The 24,482-nt window shown below is 38.9% G+C and overlaps 1 protein-coding gene across 1 annotated transcript in view; it reads left to right on the forward strand.

The window, feature by feature from the left end:
- Window positions 1-24,482, forward strand: part of MCOLN2 (mucolipin TRP cation channel 2) — an 80,857-nt gene that overhangs the window by 44,592 nt on the left and 11,783 nt on the right. The window contains exons 7-11 of the mRNA XM_074221777.1: window positions 1,035-1,134; window positions 12,578-12,690; window positions 14,288-14,437; window positions 19,737-19,838; window positions 19,924-20,046. Coding sequence (XP_074077878.1) covers window positions 1,035-1,134; window positions 12,578-12,690; window positions 14,288-14,437; window positions 19,737-19,838; window positions 19,924-20,046 — 588 coding nt within the window. The remainder of the gene's footprint in view (window positions 1-1,034; window positions 1,135-12,577; window positions 12,691-14,287; window positions 14,438-19,736; window positions 19,839-19,923; window positions 20,047-24,482) is intronic.

Genomic DNA, 24,482 nt, shown 5'->3' on the forward strand with positions numbered 1-24,482 from the left:
GTCCTTCTGAAAACCAAAAAGGTTTGTAGACTTTTGATGGGTCGTGCATCTCTTTGACAATAGTCTGGCAAAACCTAATGGATCCCTTCTCAAAATAATGTTTTTAAATGCATCAAATGAAATATATAGCATTACAAGGGAAACAAATTCTATTGAAATATTTTAAAAATAAGTTAGAACTCCTGCCTTAGAGTATCATAGAATCTGGGAGGTGAGAAACTAATCTGAATTGAGTTGCCCAAATTGCATTTATTTGAACTTTAATTATTTAATTGACCTAAAAAACTACAAAGAAATGCAAAAGACATTTTTTTTACTCTAAATGAATGTATACTCAAAGAATAATGCTCTCTGCATCTCCAGGTAATTCTTTTGGGGGAAGGAGGTCACCCTTGTTATGGGTAATATTAATTTTTCAAGTCAGTCTTCCCATATTTTTGTCTCTTGTTATTACTGACTGATTCTTCTTTCATCCCTTTTGGAGTTTTTTTGGTAAAAATCCTGAAATGGCTTGCCATTTTCTTTTCTAGGTCGTTTTACAGAAGAGAAAAACTGAGGGAAACTGGGTTATATGACTTACCTAAGGTGACACAGCTAATAATGTCTGAGGCTTCATTTAAGCTCTTGTCTTTCTGACCCCAGGTCTGGCACTTTATCTGTCGTTGCCACCTGACTCCTCCAAAGATACCAAGATATATTATATCTATGGGTACAAAAATGAATCCATAGAGAACAACTAAGGGGGTTAGATTGGATAATCTCTAAGCTTTACTTCCATCTATAATATCCCATGACCTGAGGTTTTTGAGGTGGAGCAGAGGTGGTGACTTCAGGCTTGTGGGGATACAGAGCTTGGGGGTCTTGGTAGCCCTTCTCCAGGATATGAGGAAACATACCCACAGTCTTTCCATGAGCCCACAGGTCAAACAGTCATAGAGAGCCTCTATCTTTGCCAGACCCCTCTATTTCTCCACACCAGTTTTTTCAGCATTAATTCTTCAAGTCATTTTCTTTTCATGTTTTTGTCTTTACAGATTACCTTTGACAATAAAGCTCACAGTGGTAGAATAAAAATCTATTTTGATACTGAGGCCAACATTCAGGAATGCAAAGACTTGCACATATCTGGATCAAGTAAGTGTGGCAGACATTATTTCTGTGAATCAAAGGTGATTTCAATAATCATAATCATAACTTTTTCCATTGCTTTGAAGGTTTGTAAAGTATTTCCTTTGTGTGTTTGTGTGTGTGTGTGCATGTGTGTGTGTCTGTGTGTGTGTGTGTGTGTGTCTGTGTCTGTGTGTGTGTGTTATTATTTGGATAGAGATTTGCTCAGAAAATTCAGTTTCAGGCTTTATTAATAGTAGATATTTTTTAAGAGGCTGAATGTTTACAAAATACTTTGTGTACCACCTCTTTTTGTTTGATTCTCATGATCATCCTGGGTCTATTGCTTTGTTGTTGTTTAGTCGATTAGTTGTCATGTCCCTCTCTTCATGACCTCAGGGGTTTTATAGCAAAGCTACTGGAGTAATTTGCCATTTGCTTCCCCAGCTCATTGTACAGATGAGGAAACTGAGGTAAACAGAATTTAGTGACTTGCCCAGGGTCACACAGCTAGTCAATATCTGAGGTCAGATTTGAACTCAGATCTTCCTGATGCACTATTGCCTACCTGCTCTATGAGGCAATAACTACAGGTAGTATAATCCTCGTTTAATAGATGAGTAAATTGAGAATCAGAGATTGAATATTACCTGTATGATCTCTTACCTTATTTGAAAATGGGAGTTAAATCATCTTAAGCCTGTGATACTAATGGTTATAGTTAACAAATTGTAATTTGTCATGACTTACCTGTGAATCTGAGGGTGGGGGGGTGGGGAGTGGGATTCAGACCCAGGTCTTGCCTAGTTTCATGTTCATCCTTCTTTCCATGATGTTTCTTTTACATCAAAAGTTATATTTCAAAGATTATCCTTCCAGATTATTAGTCATTCCAGGGGAGAGAGAACATAAACACTCCAAAGAGGAACATTGAAAGGGACAGTGTGTGACGCAGGCTTCTTGATTATATAACTCAAGGGTCTGAATTCTTCCATGTCCTTTGCCATTTTCTTCCTTCTAATGGACTTCAACATGACTAATCTTTTAGTGTACCCTTGCTGTTGATCTGAGTTTTCCTCTGGTGCTCTGCCAGACTGTGCCTTTTGCTGCTACTTGAAGTGATTCTCTGATTAGACCTTTTAGCTAAACTAAGAGTACATTAGCAAGATGTCCAAAATGTCACTCCTTCCAGTCTTGTAAGTGTCTTATTGCCTTTCTCAATGCAATCTCTTTCATTTGGGTTATTTCTGCAGCTTTTAAGTTGTAAGTAATTATGATTATACAGTTCCTTCCTGAGACTTCACAAACTTATATTTCAGTGGAGTTCTGGAAACTTATTTAAAGGTGTGCTTGTCCCTGGGTATATGTGCACGTGTATATGCATACATATAGGATAGGAAGGAAGGAAGAGAAAAATGAAAAAAGGAAGGAAGAAAAAAGGAGGGAAGGAAAGAAGGATCAAAGAATAAAGGGAGGAAAAGAAAAAGAAAGGAAAGAAAGAAAAAAGAAGGAAAAGAAAGAAGGAAAGAAGGAAGAAAGAAAGAAGGAAGGAGGGTATAACTCTAGGTTTTTAATAATTAATGATGTCAAATTTAATATGTTGCATTAGGAAGTATATAGTACCATATATATAGACAAGAGAATTGCATGATCATATAACACTAATTAGCATTTATAGAATGCTTTATAGTTTGCAAAGTGCTTTATTTTATTATCTCATTTTATCCTCATGAGAATCCTGGAGGTGCTATTAGTAATCTCAGTTTTATAGATAAGGGAACTGAGACTGACAGAGGTTAAGTAACTAGCTTAGAGTCACATAATTAGTAATTATCTCAGGTTGAATTTGAACTCAGAGCTTCCTGATTCTAGGTATAGTGAGGTACCTCCTTTGTTCCCTGACTGTGGGGTCTTATGAATGGCTTCAAAGAGGAAATCTTTCCGATTCTGAGATCAGTATGTTTGTGTAGTAAACTTAGGTTTGAATACTGTTTAAAGTAAAATTCACTTCCCTAAAAATGCTCATGAATTCATAATTTCTGTCTGTCATGAAGTTCCTCTTTTTTTCCAAATTTTTTTCCTTCTGTGAACTATTTCTATTTTAATCCTTTAAACCCTAGGGTGTTTCTTCATTGATAAAATGAGGGGGTTGCCATTGGTTTCTATGATCCTTTCCAGTTCCTAATTAATTATCCTATGGCCTTTGCGCTCTTTACCCCAAGTATCATTTCTCTACCTCTCTCGTCTCATTGGGCTTTGCCCATGGTGGGCCCCTGAGAAAGGTTTATAGATTGTTTGATTGGATAGGTGATTATATTGGTGTAAGAAGCTCCTAATGAAGAATGCAGCTTCACTTCACTTGCTCTTTAGTTCACAGATGGGACAGTTTGTCTGGGGAGAGGGCGACAATAGTGACTTGCCCAGGGTCTCACAACCAGTATGTATGAGAAGTAGGTCATATGATCTATATCCAGTCCATATGGTACCTTAGAGTTCCTTTAGTCCAGTTTCTTGTTTTTTCAAATAAGGAAACTGAGGTCTAGGAAAGATTAAGAAAGCTTGTCCCAAATCAAGGGTCAGAGGTAGAGTTTGAACTGAGGTCGTCTGACTCCAAATTTATTGTTCTTTTCATTGTATGACACTATTTTCCCCTCACTCTGTGTGTTTTAACTCAATCCAATTCCAATTTTGGACCATGTTTATCTTCTCTTTTCTCCTATCATCTCTTCAGCTTCAAATTTGTTATATACATCTTACTTTTTTTAAAAAAAACTGTATGCTATAAATTTAGCATCAGTTCCAAAGTTGTCCAGTTTGAATATATCTCACTCTCAATTTCTTTCTCTTGTGTTCATTTAAAAATTTTTCCTCCTCCCTCCCTCCTTCCTTCTGTCCATTCATGACTATTATCTCTTTCCTACCTGTGGAGTCTTCACTTGCAAAAGATAAAAATCCCTCTGTTGTCAAATATAGTGAAGCAAAGCAAAGCTTCACAATTGTCCCTATGTGAAAATCTGTTTCATTCTGAACTTCGTCTGTTTTTTCTTTATAAAGAGGTAGAATATGGGCTTCATCATGGAACTCTTGGAGCCTAGTGGTCATTGTACTCATGGGAGAGTTTTAGCCTCTTGAGTCATTTGTTTTTACATTGTTGTATGTCATTTTATAAATTGTTCTCCTGGTTTTACCTCCTTCACTCAGTTGCATTCGGTTTTAAAATATCACCTTCATTTCCCAATGTATCTCTACTCCTCCATAGAGCCATCTCTTACAGAAATATAGAGGAAAATAAAACAGTTCAGTAAAATTATTCCCAGCTCCAGTCATATCCAACACTATATATATATGTATATATATATATATATATATATATGTATATATATATATATATTATAGTCTTCTACATCAATAATGTGCAAGGGAAAAAGGGGTATGTATTCTTATATCTCTTTTTTATGGTCAAAAATAGCCATTATAATTTTGCAGAATTCAGTTTATGTTGTTCTTTTTCTTTTTCATTCACAATATTATAATTTTTTTCTGGTTCTACTTGCTTTGCATTGCATCATATCAGTTTATATAAATTTTCTCATGCTTCTTTTGATTTTCCACATCCATTATTTTTTATGGCACAGTTATAGTACACTGTATTTATATACCACAATTTATTTAACCATTCTCCAGGTAGAGTCAATAGTGATATACAACTGTCAAAAATGTTCCTTCAGCATCTCACTTCATTAAGGTTTTTGCTACTGAAGAAAGTTTTATTATAACTGGCATAAATGGAGCATATGAGATCTTTTGATTATTGATCTTGGGGCAAATTTGGTGAGATATTTGTTAAAATAAAAATATCTGATGGGTTCATTAGAAAAATCATTTTTCTCATTTGTTTCCCAAGAGGCTTGGTATGTAATTTACTTCCCTCTCCCCATGTATTCAAGAAAAAATGTCTTGGGCTCCCTCTTGTGGGTGGACAATACATATAGAAACCTCTCAGACATCCAGTATCTTAAAGATTTAATTTTAAACATGCCCAACTTGTGTTTTTAAATCAAACGTGACCTTCTCTTTCTCTTTTCTCTTTTTTCTCTCCTTTTTCTCTTTGCTCTTCTTTTTCTCTCCTCCTCCTTTTTCTTTCTTCCCCTCCCCCTTTTTCTTCTTTCCTCTTTCTCTTTTTCTCCACTTTTATTCCCTTTCATTTTCCAATCCTTATAGTCTTGGTTCTCCTTGTCTTATTTCCTCCCCACTGCTTCCCTTGGACCAGCAAAGGAAACAGGTTCTTCCCACTCCTTCCCCAACATTTTCTTGGGTTTTGGGTAATGCAGTTTGGTGCTGGTATTGATCGGGAACAGGTGCTAGAGAATCAAACATAGTGAAAACTCACATACATAATCCATATGCACATGTGTACCTACATATTACATCATCCTCCAGTTCAGTTTTGTTGGACATGAGACAAATGAATGCCCAAACTGATGAGCTTGTGTTTACAATTTTCATTGCAGTCCAAACCACCAGACTAGTGGTTCATCCATCGAGATTGGGTCCTCTCATTTAGTTGTCTGTGGTCTCGGGAGATTCAGTATGTAAGGTGGGTGGTCCATCTGTTCTTCATAAATGCTACACAAGCTGCCCTCACATGTATATCTATCTGTGTGTATGTAATACTGACCCTCTTCCTTCACTAAGTAGGTCTTAGACTGTAACAACTTTTTCCCTTCAAAGAAACCCTTGGTGTTCATTTGATTCAAACTCTGTCTGAATATAAATGCCTCTATTAGAATGGCTCTGGGACTCATACCAATCCTTTTTCTGAATTATGGGAAAGACTGAGAAATGCAGAAATGTTATTTGTCCCATTGTTAGGTATGGTATTGTATTCAGAAAGCCATGCTTCTTGTCTGATAGGAGTCTTATCTATTTCAATACCTTGGATTCCATTGATGGGATACAGAACTATAGTTGTATAGATGGGTCTGATGTCCACAAAATCTTTGTCTAGTGCCTCCTTGTGGTGTGATGGTGAAGTTGAGTTCTCAGATGGTACAGCATATTCTCAAGCATACTCGACAAGTTTTGAGAGCCATAGAGGCAATAGAATTGTCTGCTTTTGGAGGAACACGACATCTGAGTACAGAGAGAATTGTTTCCAGTAGATTCTGGAAGATGAATTTTTTGATCATTAGCAATCAGTGAAATTAAGAAAAATAAATGCAATGCTATGTGCCTTCTACTTCTTCATTGTTATTAGAATAATAGAAAAGAGGGTAACAGTATGAAGTTTTATGTAACTTTTAGATTATCTATAAATTTTAACTTGTCATTTTTAAGTGCTATTGGTATTCTAAATGATAGCGACTAACTAATGAACTTACAAGTTGAAGAAACAAATTTCATTTGTCTTATCATTCTCACTATAAATTAATCCAGAAAACAAAGAATTTCCAGTTTAAACAGAAGTTGACTCACAGAGTCAATGGAACATTAAATATAGAAGTTGGTCAAGTCAATTTTATAGTCTGTCCAAAGACAATAAGAAATATAATTTAAGGGAAGCTTTGGTCATCTCATATTACTAATGATAAGTATTTACAAAAAAAGACCACCATGAAAATAATTGCAGCTCATTCAAGAGCATCTGTTGAAGGGGGAGAGGTAAAGAAATTTTATGGTGAATTTGGCAGGACATTTCAAATAAAATCAGAATATATTTTGAGACAGAGTAACTTAAGTGAAAATATGGATGCAGATGAGAAGAGTGACTAACAATGGAAAACATGATTCAGGAGTAAGAAGTGAAGGAGTCTGAAGTCTCGTAGCCTTCACAGATGCCTCATCCTTGTATGAGATGTTTCAAGTCTTACTTGAGTTACAAGCTTTAATAGTTTAAAACTATTAATAAGCTATAAAAATTAAAACTATTAAACAGTTATTAAAGCTTAAAATTGTACTAAAAGTTTTGGAAGAAACAAGACTTAGAAAGCAATAAAAAATATTATGAACAAGAAAAATTCATTACTGACTTGGGAGTTATTCCTGATTCACTTGTCTGTGTCAAATACCCTATGAACCCAGTCCCTTTACTTATTTTCTCTGATCTACTCCTCCCCTCTACCTAGATCTTGCTCTCTTCCCCAAATGCATCATTTTTTCAGGTTTATAGACTCTTATATCTGATAGCAGTTTGTTGGTATTCCACCTTTCCCTCTACCTTGCAACCCCAAACTATGGTTTTTCTTCTCCCTGTGACTTCCCCCTTCTCTGAAAATAGTTCTAGTATTGGTTCTCATCATCTTCTACCTCCTCTGGTTAATCTCTCCTCCTTGAATCTTTTTACTCTGGTTCATCCATTAAAAAGCTCTTACTGAAGTACAGATCTGACTATGTTGCTTCCCTACTTAAATTTCAGCAGCTTCCTGTCATCTCCAGGATCAAATAGAAAATCCTCTGATGTTCAAAGACATTCATAACCTGCCTCCCTTCTAACTTTTCATTCTTTTTACACCTTACTTCCTTTTATTCTGACGTTCCTTACAAAGGACACTTCACCTCCCATTTTCATTGGTTGTTCTCTATATTTCCTCTTCATCTTTCTTGCTTTCAAATTCTTGCTAAAATCTCATCTTCTACAAGCAACCCTTCCTAATTCTTGTGCCTTCTTCCTGTTGATCATACCCATTTATCTTGCATATATCTTCTTTGTTCATAGTCGTTTGCATGTTATCATCTCCTTCAGACTGGGCATTTCTTGAGAGCATCTGTATCTGAAATGCTTAGCTTAGTTCCTGATGCATAGTTGGTGCTTAATAAATGTTTATTGTGTATAGTCAGCTTTGCAAACTTTTGGAGGCAACTGTAACCTCTTATATTTAAATTAATTTAAATGAATTTTTTATGTCTAAAACTAGGAAATAAATGGAAAAATGGTCACTAATATTGATTATAGCAATTTCTTGCAGAATTTTAAACATCCTTAATCAGTAGCCATAACTGAGCAAACAAAAGAAACTAAAACCTCTCTTAATCAGCTCTGGTTTTCTACACAGTGGGTTGTGGTAGATGGTTTAGAATACAAATCAATTCAAAAAAATCTTACAGAGAAGAATTGTGGAAAATTATACCTCATAATGCTCTTAAGAGCTAGCACTCATATATCATCTTAAGGTTTACAAAGGGCCTCATATGTCATCTCATTTAATCCCCATTTTTCAGATCAGGAAACTGAAGTTGGGAGCGGAGATGGATCTGAGAAAGAATTCAAAGTCAGATTTTTATGATTACAAGGTCGGCAGTCTTTTCACTGAGATGCTTAGCAGAGAGAGAGAGAGAGAGAGAGAGAGAGAATCCATTTTAAGAATGCTTGATGACAGAAAACTGGGAAATAATTTTTATAACCAGTAACTATATGAACCAAATTTATAAGAATACAACTCATCCTCCAATTGATAAATGATCAAAGGATATTGTCAGGCAGTTTTCAGATGAAATAAAAACTATTATCTATAGTCATATAAAAAATTATAAGTTGTTATTAATTAGAAAATTAAACAGCCCCACATATCACATATATCAGATTGGCTAATATTATAGAAAAGGAAAATGATTAATGTTGGAGGGGATGTGGGAAAAACTGGGACACTAATGGACTGTTAGTGAGTTGTGAACTGACTCAGTCATTCTGGAGAGCAATTTGGAACTATGTCCAAAGGACAATAAAACTGTGCATACCCTTTGATCCAACCATACTCCTACTAGGTCCCAATGAGATCACAAAAAGGGGGAAAAGATCCACAAGTACAAAAATATTCATAGCAGCTCTTTTTGTGGTGGCAAAGAATTGGACATTGAGGGATGCCTATTAGAGAATGGCAGAATAAGTTGTGGCATATGAATGTAACAGAATATTATGATTCTGTAAGAAATGATGAGCAGCTAGATTTTAGAAAAACCTAGAAAGATTTGCATGCTGAATGAAGTGAGCAGCGCCAGGAGAACTTTGTGCACATTAGCAGCAACACTGTGTGATGGTCAATTATGATAGACTTGGCTCTTCTCAGCAAAACAGTGATCAAAGACAATTCTAAATACTGGTAATAAAAAATGCCATTCACATTCAGAGTAATATGAAATCCTAATGCAGATCAAAGCATGCTATTTTCACTTAAAAATTTTTTTTGCTTTTTCCTTTTTGTGATTTCCCCCCTTTCTTCTTATTCTTCTTTCACAATGGGACTAACATGGAAATATGTATAAAATGATTATGCATGTACATCCTTCATCAGATTACTTGCCATCCTAGGTGAGGAGAGGGAGCAATGGGAGGGAGAAAACATTACAAAAATAAATGTTGAAAATTCTCTTTGCATATGATTGAAAAAATAAATAAATTAAAAAAAAAGAACCTTTGGTGAGGTCTTCTCCTCCAAATAAGAACAATCATCTTAATGGCATTTAAACAGAAAACTATTAAAAACAAGAGTTAGATGAAATGTAGATAAGATTTATAAAAGTTTTTGTTGTACTTTTAAAAAAACCCACCAAGAACAGTGGACCCTGAACCCTTGGACTTGATCATCATAGTCCTGGATATTTTTAGAGAGGAAAAAAGACATATCTAAAAAAAATAAGATATAAAAGTATCATTTCTCAAGGCCATCTACAGGATATTGTAAGCTCCTTGAGTAAAAAAGGTTATTTCTTCCCCATATTGTTTCCTGTGTGTATGGCACAAGGTTGGCACATATTATATACTTGCTGATTCATTATTTTGCACCAAAAACTTAGAAAGAATCTCAGGTATATTATGGCTGAGAGCAACTATTGGACCATACATTTGCTTTCTATTCTATAAAATTCATATGAGACTCATGTACATACATGGGATGGTTCCGTTGAGGAAGGGAGAGAGCAAGTTTGCACAAGTAGTATTCCAGAGTTGACCTTTACCAATACAGTTGTCTGAAAAGTTCAGGAAATACAAGATCCTGCTATGATTACTGTTTGACTACAAAATAGCATTTGATTTGGCAGATCAAAATGGCACCTTAAATGTTATCCAACAACAACAGGAATTATTAATGTTTTTTAATAACATGCACCTTTCTAGTGGTCTGGTGAAACCAATGGGTCCTTTCTCTGAATAATGTTTTTAAATGCATAAAAGAAAATATACTGGATTTTAAAAAAAACCCAAATCCCCAAATATATATATATATATATGTGTGTGTGTGTGTGTGTGTGTGTGTGTGTGTGTGTGTATGTATATATATATATATATATATATATATATATATATATATATATGTTCAATCTGTCAGTATGCTTTTCTTAAGGACCTATTATGTTTCAGATACTGTGCTAAGAATTGAAGACACAAAGAAAGACAAAAACCAGACCATTCTCTAATGGAGAAATGACATGCAAATAACAGTCATATAAAGGATCAATAGGAAGCAACCACAGAGGGAAAGCACCAGGATTGAGTTTATGAACCCCTACTGTAAAGAAAGGCATGCTGATATAGAGCAGAAAGGGCAGACTTTGTAGCTTAAACCTTGGATTTAAACACTTCCTCTGTCAAGGCTAGGAGACAAAGAGCCAATCGTCTCCCTCCTCGGGGCCCCAGTAAACATTAAAGCTTTATGTTAGGGGCAGCTAGGTGGCATAGTGGATAAAGCACCGGCCTTGGAGTCAGGAGTACCTGGGTTCAAATCCGGTCTCAGACACTTAAATTCCCTTAAATTTCCTTGCCTTGGGCAAGCCACTTAACCCCATCTGCCTTACAAAAACCTAAAAAAAAGTTTTATGTTATAGCTGAATTATTGATCTGCTTCTTGGAAGACATTTCCTTATCCCTACCTTATCAGAGGTCTGACCCTTTCCTGATAGAAGTCAGTTTGAATTTGGCCAACTTGTCTACATAGCAATGAACAATCTACAGAGCTCATCCATGTGTACCCATCACATGAATGGACACTGAATACTGACTGGGAGTTGGGTCCAGAAATGGAGAAGCAGAAGATCTGGCTCAATTGTCCATGGGGGAAAACATCCAGGTCTTACGATTAACCCAAGTTTTCCCTGGAACAAAGGTCTACCTTGGTATCACAGACTAATGGAAGTTCAGCTGGAATGAACTGTAGCGGTCATCTGGGGTTGGACCAACCCCCTTATTTTTGCAGATGAAGAATTGCATACCCCATGCCCAAGGTTATACAAATCAAGGGTCAGAGTCCTGATTCTAACATGAAGTTCATGATCCTGTGGACCATACTGTCCATGGTGCTGTCTTGGGAAAGATACTGAGGTGATTTGCCATTTCCTTTTCTGGTGGATTAAGGCAAACAGAGGATAAGTGACTCTTCCAGGTCACTCAGTCAGTAGTATCTGAGACTGAATTTGACAGTCTCGGGCCCTGTGTTCTAGCTATTGAACCACCTAGCTGCTTCAACATTGGTCTAGTGGTGCCAAATTCAACACTCTCCACTGTGCAATGTTTTGGGTTATTATATGACTGTCCTAAAATACTATGTTCTCCAGATAATTGAAACTGAGAATTGCCTATAAAATAACAGAGTTATAGGAATGTATGTGTAGCAATATATGATAAACAAGGAAGGGGGTAAATAGGAAGGAAAAAGACTTTTAAATTTAATTTTTTAACCTAATGTAGCCCTAGAAATAGTTATGGAGTACTGATAAATATTAAGTAACTGGGTGGGGGAGATAGCTTCTAGCTAAGTGAAACAGTAACTTCAAATACTCTGATCCTGTCCCTTGTTTCAATTTAAAAAACCTCACATTAATTAAGCATCTGCTAAGTTCAAAACATTATTATGTATTATGGCCCTGTGCCCGTACCTTAGGAGAATTATGAGAATTTCATTAATTAAATTTCCCTTGAGTGGCATCCAGGATGGACCCTCCTGTATTGAATTTTGACTTTATGGTTAAGTAGTTAAAGCTTGATTCTAATGTAGTTTCAATTAGACACAGACCTGTTTGGTTGGGGGAATGTTCTCATGGACTTGAAGGTGACTGAATGAATATGTTGAGATGGCTATAACACAATCCAACCTGCTCTTCTTGGTCTGATTCTGGAATTGACTTTCTCTACCTGCTGCAGATCAGAAAATCATCTGTGTCTTAAAAGTCCTAGATGGTTGCTTGGGGGCACTGAGAGAGGTAAGGGCTTTGCCCAGGGTCACATAGACAGTATGTTTCAAGAGGCCAGACTTGAATTCAAATCTGATTCCACTTGTAGACTTTTAACTGTTACCTCAGATGACCCCATGCTTTTTATCAGATGGAACAAAATTGGAAATGCTGTAAAAATTTATCAGTTTCATCCCAAAGAACTTTTATAGTCTCCATCTAATTTGCCAGAAAACAGCAGGCATATTGAGAATCAATATTCAGTAAAATGTGCCTAGAGGTGATGTTTTGGGATTTTTCCTTTTTCCAGGTCAGAAAAATAACCAATACATCCTGATGTTTGATGTGTTTGTTATTGTGGGTTGCTTTACTTCCCTTATCCTATGTACCAGATCCATCATCCTGGCCCTCAGACTGCAAAAAGTAAGTATGTGCATTTTGATTCTCATCTATCTCCCTTTGGCTTCTTCCCTTTTGATTTGTGCAAAGGATGGAATATTGATGCTGCATCATCCTTCTATTTCAAAAGTCCCTGAGATGGTTTAAATCCTGGAGGAGAGTGATTGCCTCCCCACCAGGCTATTTAATTAGCCTGGGGTGTAGGAAGTAACTAAAGATTTTTGAAGAGTGAGGCTCTTTCAGATAATTGGTACTCCTTTAACTAAATTAATAAACTCATGGGAAAAGGCCATATAAGAAATATTTCTCCCTCTTTGTTCCCTTAGCCCAAACCAGAAGAGATTCTATGTAGTTGTTGCTTTTCCAACTCTCTCTACCACCCTTCAACATATTGTACCATACATGTTCTCCCTCTATTCTAGGATTTAGAGTGGGAAGGGATTTCAGGAGGGGGGAAAAATCAGTTTTGGAGTCAGAGGAAGTGAGTTCAAATCCCACCTCCACTGCTTACTACCCATGAAACTTTGGGAAAGTCCAACCCAGCTTCCATGTAGGTCTTGTTGAGTTTATTGAGGGTGGTTCTCTCTTGCATCTTGTGGCTATGGGACATCTAGGTTCTAGCAAACTGAGGCCAAGTAACCTTATGGTTTAGATTCCTGGCATTCCTCATCATATGTATAATGCAGTTGTACTAAATTGCCCCTGAGATCCTTTTCCACCTGAGTTCAGTGATTCTATAGTCATCTAATTTAACCCCTTCATTTTACATTTAGAAGTTAAAGGACTTGGGGGCAGCTAGGTGGTGTAGTGGATAAAGCACCAGCCCCGGAGTCAGGAGTACCTGGGTTCAAATCCACACTCAGACATTTAATAATGACCTAGCTGTGTGGCCTTGGGCGAGCCACTTAACTCCATTTGCCTTGCAAAAACCTAAAAAAAAAAGTTAAAGGACTTGTCCAAGGTCACATAAATGGGAGAGATAAGATTCTATCTGAGATGCTATTTTTTCTGTTGCAGTTGATCTTATTAACCACAGACTATTACATATTGGGATACCAATTTGGAAAACAAATTTGATTTGATTCATTAATTGGTTGAAATCAGGTATCCATTCTTAATATATTAGATTCTATAGGGGATAGAGATGCATTGTACATAATCCCTGGCCTTAGGATACTCAGAGTCCTAGGTGGCAGATGATTTTCTAGGCCAGAGCAGTATTTGAATTGACTTCCTTTACCTGCTCATCTGTGTCTTAAAAGTCCTAGATGGTTGCTTGGGGACACTGAGAGAGGTAAGGGCTTTATCCAGGGTCACATAACCAGTATGTTTTTAGAGGCCAGACTCAAATTCAAATCTTCTGATTTGAATTCCAACTCAAATAAAAATGGACATCACTCAATCATACATAAGGACTTAGAAAACTGTATATTAACTATCTGTTGTCCATGGTATTTGTATTTATTTTGTTAAATATTTCTCAATTATATTTTGAGTTCCCTTGAGAGTGTTGTGTTATCATCTGTGACACCTCTGGGCTAGAGCACCATTCAGAGTTTCTCTCCTACTTCCCAGATGGCAGGATTGTTTGTAAGAAACACTTTAAAAATGTTTGCCACAGAGATTTATAAGGTTCTTCCTGGAGAAATATAAAAGACGTGTGAGTGATGCTGACCGCTGGGAGTTTATCAACGGATGGTACATTCTTGTGATCATCAGTGACCTAATGACCATCATTGGATCAATATTAAAAATGGAAATCACAGCAAAGGTGAGAATGTGTGAATTTTGAGCTAACCTGAAGCTATTATTCCAGATGGACTTTTATCTTGAAAACTGACACTCCTTGTAGTTTTATCTAGAATACTTTCTTTTATTCAATCTCCCTCCACATCCATACAAATGAACCCCTTCTGTGCTCTGGTTTCTTAAGAAAGGTAGAATAAAGTGGCCGACACACAGTGAAAAATAATATTCTTCTGATTACACTGAGTATTTGGCAGCATCTGCTGAATAGACCCTGAAGTGGGAAAAATGCTTTTTGGTGAAAAGGCAGTCTATTTTTCCCCTAGAAAGAGAGACTATTCCAAAGATCTGTCTACTTAACTGGGGAGAAGCTAACCACAGAAGCTTTGTTCTCTGTCCCCAAGTTTATATAACTAAGGATTCATGTAGTTTGTGGTGGGACACAAAATTCATAGGATTGTAGCTTTAGAACCAGATGGGGGTTCAGAGGTCATTTAGCCCAGCTGACTTGTTTGACAGATGAAGAAACTGAGGCTCTTAAAGGTTAAGAGGCCCCTGGCTTCTAACCCCCCATTCTTGCCTCTGTGTTATATGGTCTCCATAGATTCAGAGCTGTGTCGGGGGCTCAGAGGCAATTTTCTCCAACCCTTCCCCCTTTTTAGAAGTGAGGAGACAAGATCAGAGAAATGAAGTTCTGTGTTCAAAGTCATACAAAAAATAAGACAACTCTGGAATTCCAACCCAATCTCCATGTAGGTCTTGTTGAGTTCATTGAGGGTCTCTAAGGGGGGGGGGGGTTCTCTCCTGTATCTTGTGGCTATGGGACATCTGAGCTCTAGGTTCTGGCAAACTGAGTCCAAGTAACCTCATGGTTTAGATTCCTGGCAGCTTGCCTGGAGATGAGGGGGAAGAAAGGGAAGGAGGGAGAAGGGAAAGGAGGAAGGAGGGAGGGAAGGAAAGAAGGAAGGGGGGAAGAGGAAGAAGGGAATGAAAAAGGGAAGGAAGAAGAAAGAAGGGATGGAGAAAGAAGGAAAGGAAAAAAGGGAATGAGGGGGAAGAAAGAAAGAAGGGAGGGAGAGATGGATAGAAGGAAGAGAAGAGAAGGAAGGAGGAAAAAGGGAAGGAAAGAGGGAGGGAAGGGGAAAGAAAGGAAATAGGGAAAGGAGAAAAAAAGACAAAAGGAGAGAGAGTGAGGAAGAAGGGAAGGAAGAGCTTATTAAGAACCTACTGTGTTCAGGCACTGTGTTAAATGTTTTACAGTCCTCTTTGAGCAGGGATTGTCTGATATGGAAGCCTCCTGTCCTACAAACCCCAAATCCTATTGGAAGTAAAGAATTCTGGGCCATCTAGGTGGTACAGTGGATAGGGCACTAGCCCCAGAGTCAGGTGGACCTGAGTTCAAATCTGACCTCAGATACTTAATAATTACCTAACTATGTGACCTTGGGCAAATCACTTAATTCCATTGCTTTAAATAAATAATTTTTTTTAAAAGAAAAGAATCCTGGGCCAGTTAGGATCTTTGGAGGACCCTTTCTCTTGTGGATTATACAGATGTGGTCCCTGTGGTCACAGAGATTAGTCATAGGATGAATGTGGTGAATGGACAAGTAGAAAAGTCATCCTTCAGGATTTTTGTTTACAGTCCCGTTGGCTAAGATTATCTCTCCTGGTAAATCCCTTTGCCTAGCCTTATTATCCTTGGCAAACATTCGCTGGGGGCCCACTAGGCTGGAGTACTTGGAAATAAGGTTTCCCAGCTGCCTAGTGGGAAGTTTTCCGTACAGAAGCTTCCTCTAAGGTTAGACATGGATTACTTGCCTTTAATCCTATTTCCAGTGTCCGTTGCATTTAACATGTGTTTGGACTAAACCCAAAGCCGGCGCATTACTGCTTGGGGACTGGGTATTACCAGTGAGTGACTGCAGCTAATAACAGACAGAAAGCTTCTTGGCATCTAGTACCACCTCTCCCTTAGATGGGATCTTCTGGATAACCCACTCAACAAGGGGTCATCCAAGTGTTGTTCCAACAGCCTCTAAGGAGGGGGAAGTTCACCACCTCTCAGGACTGCCTATTTTATTTTTAGGACAGTTCTAATTGTCAGGGCAGCTGGGAGGTGCAGTGGATAGACAGAGCACTGGACCTGGAATCAGGAACCCCTGAATTCAAATCCGGCCTCAGACATTGTGGGACTCTGAGCAAGTCACTGAACTCTATCTGCCTCAGTCTCCTCATCTGAACAATGATCTGGAGAAGGAAATGGCAAATCACTCCTGTATCCTTTGGGTCTTCAACCTGTCAACATGCTGTCTTGACTTCAACAGTCTCAGCAAACATTAATTAATCACCTGCCAAGCACTGTGCCACGAGTATGCTGAATGGAAGCCTTTTGTGGTCTCCTCTTGGCTGCTCTCCTTTGAATACCCTTCATGTTATCAATGTCCATCCTAAAATGTGACCCCTAAAACCAAACACCAAACGGCATTGATAGGAGAGAATAGAGTAACTCTTGCCCTCACTGCTTTTCAGTTCTCTGTTATGTGTTGCCATCTCCCTCATTGAAAGGTAAGCCCCTTGAGGGCAAGAACTGCCTGTTACATTTGCATTCCCAGCTCTTAGCTGTGCCTTGCTCATGGTAAGTTCTTAATAAAGGATCATTGACTTGTGTGGTGGGATACTTGGTGAACCTATCTATGCTAGATTACTAATTCCTTTTTAATATGTGTTAGAATGTTGATAGAAATCTTAGTTGATGTTAACCTTTACAGATAGCATACTATTTCCTTTTTTTTGAAAATTGATCATTTTTGTTTTTTTTTTCCAGTCATAGACTCTGTAATCTGATCATTGGCAGCACCTAAGCAATGACTTGCATGACTTTGAACAGATCTCTTCTTTATCAATCAATCAATCAAAAATATTATTAAGCATCTTCTCTGTGCTAGAGAAGCTAAGGGCTTAAAGACTGGGAATACAAAGAAAGGCAAAAGATGGCCCCTGACCTCAAGGAGCTTGCAATCTAATGGAGGAGATAACATGCAAACAAGTACAAATACAAAGCAATCTGTGATGAGGACAGCTAGATGGTACAGGGTGTAGAGCATCTTCCCGGGAGGCAGGAGGAACAAATCAGTCCTCAGACAACTAACCAGCTGTGTGACCTTGAGCAAGTCACTTAACCCCAACTGCCTCACATCCAGGGCCATCTCCAGTCACCCTGATTCCTATCTGACCACTGGACTCAGATGGCTCTGGAGGAGAAAGTGAGCCTGCTGACTGAGCATGGCATCCCCTCATTCAAATTCAATTATCTTGCTTGTCATGGAATCACCTCTCTGATGTCACAGTCTTCTTCAAAACCAAAGGACGCACATCATCTCAAAGCAATCTGTTTATAGGAAAAAATAGGAAATAATGAATAGGCATTAGAATTAGGAGGGGTTGGGAAAGGCTTCCAGTGAAAGATGAGATTTTTAGTTTGAGACTTAAAGGAAGTCAAGGAGATTAGTAAAAGATAGAGTGGAGGAGGGAAGAGTAGTCCAGACTTGAGAGACAAAAATACTTGGAAGCCAAACGATGGGGTGTCTTATGAGTGGAACAGCCAAGAGACCAGTGTCGCTGGATGGGAGATTACCAGTCAGGAAGTAAGGCGTAGGAAGACTGGAAAAGTAGGAGAAGACTAGGTTGCAAAAGCTTTGATTGCCAAATAGCACTCTCTAGAGAAGTGCTTCCTCATTTGTGGAATAAGGTTGTGGGATAATTTTTTTTTTAAGGCAATGGGGTTAAATGACTTCCCAAAGGTCACACGGCTAGACCATTATTGAGTATCTGAGTCTGGATTTGAACTTAGGTCCTCCTGAGTCCAGGGCCAGTGCTCTATCCACTATGCCCCTGGATAATTTTTAAAGGGCCTTCCTTGCTCTTAAAACTCCTGCTATATTCCTATTAGATGCCAATTGTAATCACTTCCTATTGATCTTTGTCCCTCTTACATCTTCCTACTTCAATCCACCTTACTATCAAAAATGATATGTCTTTTCTTTCTGGCAAGGCAATGGGGTTAAGTGGCTTGCCCAAGGCCACACAGCTAGGTAATTAGTAAGTGTCTGAGGCTGGATTTGAACTCAGGTCCTCCTGAGTCCAGAGTCGGTGCTCTATCCGCTACACAACCCAGCTGCCCCCAAAATGATATTTCTAAAGAAAAGTTTGACTGTAGTCAGACTGCTCTACCCAAACTCTAACTACTTCCTATTGTCTTTCTGTTTAGAGACAATTTAACCTCTTCCCCTTAGAAATCTTAAGCATTCCCTCCCCACCTCTACTACCTCCTTCTAGAAGCTATTCCTGATTTTTTCCAGGTGTTAGTATCGCCATCCTTCCCCTTCTTCTCCAAAAAATTCATGTTTTGCAAATGTCCTGTTTGCCTGGAAACTCCTTGAGGGCAGGGACTGAATTGCATTGTTATCCTTGATTCCTCAGGTTAGCACATATGTGATGCCTGATAACCATCTGCTACTTGATTGGTGTGTCTTTGGTCTGACGTAGATTGGAAAAACCTAATCAAACCCAAGCCAAACCCTTGTATTAAGCATTGAAGGGACTAAGCTTGTTGTACGTGTCTCTTAGGGATATCATTTAAAAGAAGCTATTCTCTTTAAACATAGAAGGGGGTGGGGGTGGGGGAGGACTAACTACTTAAGGAAGAAAATCAAATTTAAAGAACTGAGCCTTTTTTTTATTGTAAGTAATCACAGCAGTGCCTGGAGGGAAACAAGTAATTTCTGAAACCCTGGGAGAAGCCTACTTAGAATTACTTGGTAAATCTGCTTCATTTTGTAATTTAGGAAGTAGTGGATTTGGATTTGGAGTCAAGACCTGTGTTCAAATTCTGGCTCTGTGCCCTTCCTTCTAGTTGGACTTTGGAGGCCTGTTTTCTCATTCATGAAATAAGAGTTGTGGCTAACTCTTTGTGATCCCATTTGGGGTTTTCTTGGCAAAGATCCTGGAGTGGTTTGCCATTTCCTTCTCTTGCTCATTTACAGATGAGGAAACTGAGTTAAACAGGGTTAAGTGACTTGCCCAAGGTTACACAGCAATTAAATATCTGAGGTCAGATTTGAACTCAGGAACAGGGGTCTTCCTAACTCTGGGTCTAGTGCTCTATCCACTGTAGCACAACCTAGCTGCCCCCAAATGATCTTTGAATCTCCTTCCATGTTAAAATCTAACGTAGTAGCCTAAATGGGCAGATGATTTCTTTATAGAATAAAATCTTTCACTCACTTCTGTAATTTTTTCCCTTTTCCTCTTCTTTGTGTTAGAATCTCACAAATTATGACCTCTGCAGCATTTTGCTTGGGACATCCACTTTGTTCGCTTGGGTTGGAGTCATCAGATACTTGGGATATTTCCAGACGTACAATGTAAGTCTACCCATGTACCCTTTGGTTGAGTTTGGGTTGCTTAATGATTCTTTAACCCCACTGAGTGTTACTTTTGGACCTATAGGTGCTCATTTTGACGATGCAGGCCTCCTTGCCCAAAGTCCTACGGTTCTGTGCTTGTGCTGGAATGATTTATCTCGGATACACTTTCTGTGGTTGGATTGTCATAGGCCCCTACCATGAGAAGGTATGTGAGTGGGGGCCCTCCTTTTCCCTCCTTCCCTTTGTTCATCAATGACATCCATACTGAAAGCACTAGGACCCTTAGTCAAGAATTCATGTGTGATATGGCATACATGCTAGAAAATCCTCTCCCCATGCTCCAAACACTCATGTGAAAAGTTTTATTCCTCCCACCCCCTTGCAGGATATTGAAGAAACAGAAATACTGAGATAGAAATTACAATGAAAGAAAGTAGTAAAGGGTAGCTATTTGGGACCAACTTAAGAGTCTAACACGAACTCTTCTGACCACTGAATGCCAATGATATTTGGACAAGAGGTTGTTCCAGTAAAAAGTAAAATACAGCAAGATAAATAACAGTAGTTTGGGGTTTTGATTTTTTATTTAACTTATTTTTTATGAACTATTAGGACTGGCATCTGAGTTAAACTTGGAGGGTCAGTGGTATGACAGTTTTGCTCTGATTGTAAGAGATTTAGAATATGAAGTGCAAATATGCTTTATCTTTATAGGTGCTTGTGGTCACAGTTTAATTTTGGTGTCTTATTAAAGATTGGTATCTGAACTTTAAATTGATATAGTGCATAAGCCAATATCCTACGACTGTGGAGAGTTCACTGCTTTGCTCAGAGCTTATTGCCTACTGTGAATCCTTGAAGATATGATTTGCAACTCTGAGATGGGAAATGAGACCATCTCCTTCCTACTCTCATCCACAAACTAAAGAGGAATGTGGCTTTTGCTTGATAGAATGTATGTAGGATTCTACTTCAGTCCCACAATGAAAGTGGTTGGTTCATAGGACTAAAGCTGGCAGGCCCTCAAGAGGCCATCACTTCCAACTTCCTCATTTTCTGGATGACTTGGCCTTGGCCATATTCCTAGTGTCAGATGGGATCTGAATCCAAGTCTTCCTAACTCCCAAGTCCGGTACTCCTTCCGCTCTGCCATACTGTTCTCACCTTGGAAAGAAAAAGAGAAGATGCCATAGCTTAGGACATTCATAGATTTTGAGCTGGATCAAGCTCAGAGGCTAACTCATTTTCTAAACAAAGCAACTGAGACCAAAGGGGTGAGGTAGTGTAAAGATCAAAGGCAGGATTGGAATCCAGTTCCTTAAACCCCAGATCCAATGTTCTTAAAGTTGCCAGAGGAGCTCCCTGTGGAGCTCCAGATTCAATTATTGCCCAGGACAGATGAATAGCCTTTTGCAGGCAATTCTTAGTGTGCAGTTCTCTCAGCATCTTTTGCAAAGAAGCAAAATTTGGTCCCTGTCCTGTAAATAAATCAGGCCTGAAACCTATCACACTGTGACTGCTGGCCCTATTAAGGGTCCCATTTAGTCTGTCCTGGGATGGTTAGCAACTCTCCAGGCTTGAAGAGTCTTTAAGAAATGATTTCTAAAGTCACGCCTCGGGTTTTCTATTGCTCTTCCAACTTCCTGCCTCTGATTTGAAAGATGACTTGGTACAAGTAAATTAAAAAGATGACTGATGCTTGTGGATTAGTCTCTGGTAAGCCTTCTCTGACTTGGAGAACTCAGTATATTAGTCATCGGAAAAATTCACATTAATTTCTCTCCTTGCCCCCACAAATGCAGTTAAAAAAAAAAATAGGAGCCTCCGGCTTCACACGCCGCTAGAGGGCAATGTTGCTCTTCATGGAATTCTCTAGTGAGCTCTGCAGCTTGGTTTTGGTGCAGTCCCTAGCTCAGAGACCCCAGCGTTGGAATGGGGGGACGGGGGAGGGAGCTGAGGGTTGGGGTTGCTGTGTCCTCATGTTCCCTAAGATATTCCTGCCCAAATCCCCTACTTCTGGCCCCTGCTTGAAAATCTTCAATTATTTTGGAGCAGTCTCCCAGAATTTCAGAGCTGGAAGTTTCCAAATTTCATTTGCTTTGACATCCCCCAAGATCTCCATTTCACATTTCAACAGTAGCTATAAAAACCACCTAACTACCCATTTTTGTTTCCCTAAGTATTTGGCTGGGCCTCCTTTTTGACACAGGAATGGGATGAATTTGTTTTGTTTCAATCATTTCCACCCTTTTCCACTGACCCAAGAGTGATAACTAAGAGGCCCCCTGGGCTCCACTGTACAGGCTCTTCCCTTTTGTTTGCCATATAAACTCTTCTCTTTTTCTCACTGCATGCCCCTGAAGGAAAACCTAAGGAGTTAAATGTCTCCCCTATTCCTTCCCCATGGGGGTACCCATTGTGGAAGACTGGGGAGGTGATGAGTCAGGTGTAGCATGCTCGGTTACAGAGAGGGCACCTTAGAGCAGGATGTCTGCCTTTAAGCTGAAGCCACATTGGGTGAAGAACCTGGGAAAAGGAATCAGTGACTGCTGGGGATACTTTGTGAATGGTTACTATTTTTTGACCTTTTTAACTGGGCTTGTTCAGGTTCTTTCTGACAAATACAAAATGAGAAAATCCCTCAGGGTCTAGTTGAACCTAAGGGTTTTACAGAAAACTTTAAGGAGATGAACCCCAAGGGTTCTTTCATGAATTTAAGGCAAAAAAAAAACCCAACTAGCCCTTGATAGTAGATACTTAGCAATGTCTTTTTCTCAAGTCAGAGGGGAAAGGATTGGGAAGGCTATACTTTGGGGTTACCCTTCAGTGAGTTATGAAAAGTCTACATCCATCCCTTGACTTCCTCTCTACTGCCACTGAACTTTAGTGACTGAAGTGAAGAAGATCCCTCTCTCCTTCTTGCTGACTCTTTTCTTTGGAACTAATGTAGTTTAGCACCAAGGTCCTTCCAAGCCCAAGATGTCTGAGCACAGAAAACTGGAAAAGTGATGAATGTTCTCTGAAACCACATCTTGAATTATTCAACCTGATATTTTCATTCAGCTTTATACTTACAGGGTGTCCTGTGGACATGGCTTAGCAATCCAATTCAAGGAGCATTTTTAAAATGTTTACTAGGTACCTGTCCTGATTCAACAACCTGAATATAAAGGCAGAACCAAAACTGTTCCTGTCCTCAAATAGCTTGTGATCTGTTCATTCCTTCACTCCCTCAGCAAGCATTTGTTGCATACTTACTGGGTCAACCAGTGTTCTAGGGGCTCTGGGTTTGGAGCCAAAAATGGAAATTGTGCCTGCCCATAAGGAACTTACATTCTCCTAGGAGAAAGAGCATTGTAGGGACTCTGGGTAGGAAGTCAAAAATGGAAATTGTGCCTGCCCACAAGGAACTTACATTCTCCTAGGAGAAAGTCTATTCTAGAAGCTCTAAGTATAAAGACAAAAATGAAGATAGTGCCTGATCACAAGGAGCTTACATTCTCTTAGGTGAAGGAGCATGCTAGGGTCTCTGGGTAAGAAGACAAAAAATGGACATTGTGCCTGCCCACAAGAATCTTGCATTCTCCTAGGCTAGAGACTGAATATGGAGACAAAAAAAATATAAAGGAGCCCATAAGGAGCTTATGTTCTCCTAGGAAAAACAAGCACACATATAAGTGAATATAAGATATAAAGAAATACAAAATAATCGGGATGGCAGTATTTTGTTTAAGTTTCTAAGGAAACTAGAGATTCTAAGAGGTTGAGGTGAATATGGGGAAGGTCATGAAGAAGAAAAGAGCAAGTAAGCTAGTAGATGAAGTATTTGAATAAAGTCAGAAAGGGAGGATGGAACCATATTGTAGGAACTTTAAATGCCAAATTGAGAGATAGGTATTTTGTCTTGGACACAGTTTGATGCAATGGGAAGGGGGTGGAGGGGTTTGGATCCAAGATGGAGATTTTAAATCCCAACTGAACCTCAGTTTTCTCATTTATAAAATGTGGATTCAATGATCTGTAAGGCCTCCATCATTCCTAAATCTATGGGCTAAAGAGCAGCAGGGGCTGACATAGCCTATTCCTATGATTCATGAATACCACTTTGGCAGTTATATAAGGGATGGATAAGAGGGAGAAGAGACTTAAAGCAAGAATACCAATGAGGGGGTCTAGGTGAGAGGTGATGGGGTAGTATAGAGGGAGAGTCAAATGAAAGTGATTATTTTTGACTGGTTCTTGTCACCTTTAGAGCCCAATCTAAGAGAGTAAAGCTGTTTGCTCAGTTATGGGCAGAGTTGTTGGTTGAATATAGATGACTTCTCTATTCAAGCCTTCTGTTCCCTTTAGTTAAGCTCCTCTCCAGTCCTGTACCCAATCTTTCAAAAAATAAACCAAAATAAAATTGTTTGCTGGCCAGACATTGTGGTTTAAGGTCCTCAGAGCTGGTCCTGGCACCAAAATTGAGTTAAGGAAAAAGAGCCTCCATCTGCCCTGTGTGTCTTCTTTTACTGCCCACTGGCTGGGAGCCAGTCCAAGCCATAGAACCATAGAATGTGAATACTGGAGTGGACCTGGGAGATCTGGGAGGTAGAGTTGTGATAGTAATGACTAGTAATTCTGGCTCAATCATGCAAGCAA

Source organism: Macrotis lagotis, chromosome 2 (assembly GCF_037893015.1).
Source record: "Macrotis lagotis isolate mMagLag1 chromosome 2, bilby.v1.9.chrom.fasta, whole genome shotgun sequence".
In the NCBI taxonomy this organism is placed as follows: domain Eukaryota; kingdom Metazoa; phylum Chordata; class Mammalia; order Peramelemorphia; family Peramelidae; genus Macrotis; species Macrotis lagotis.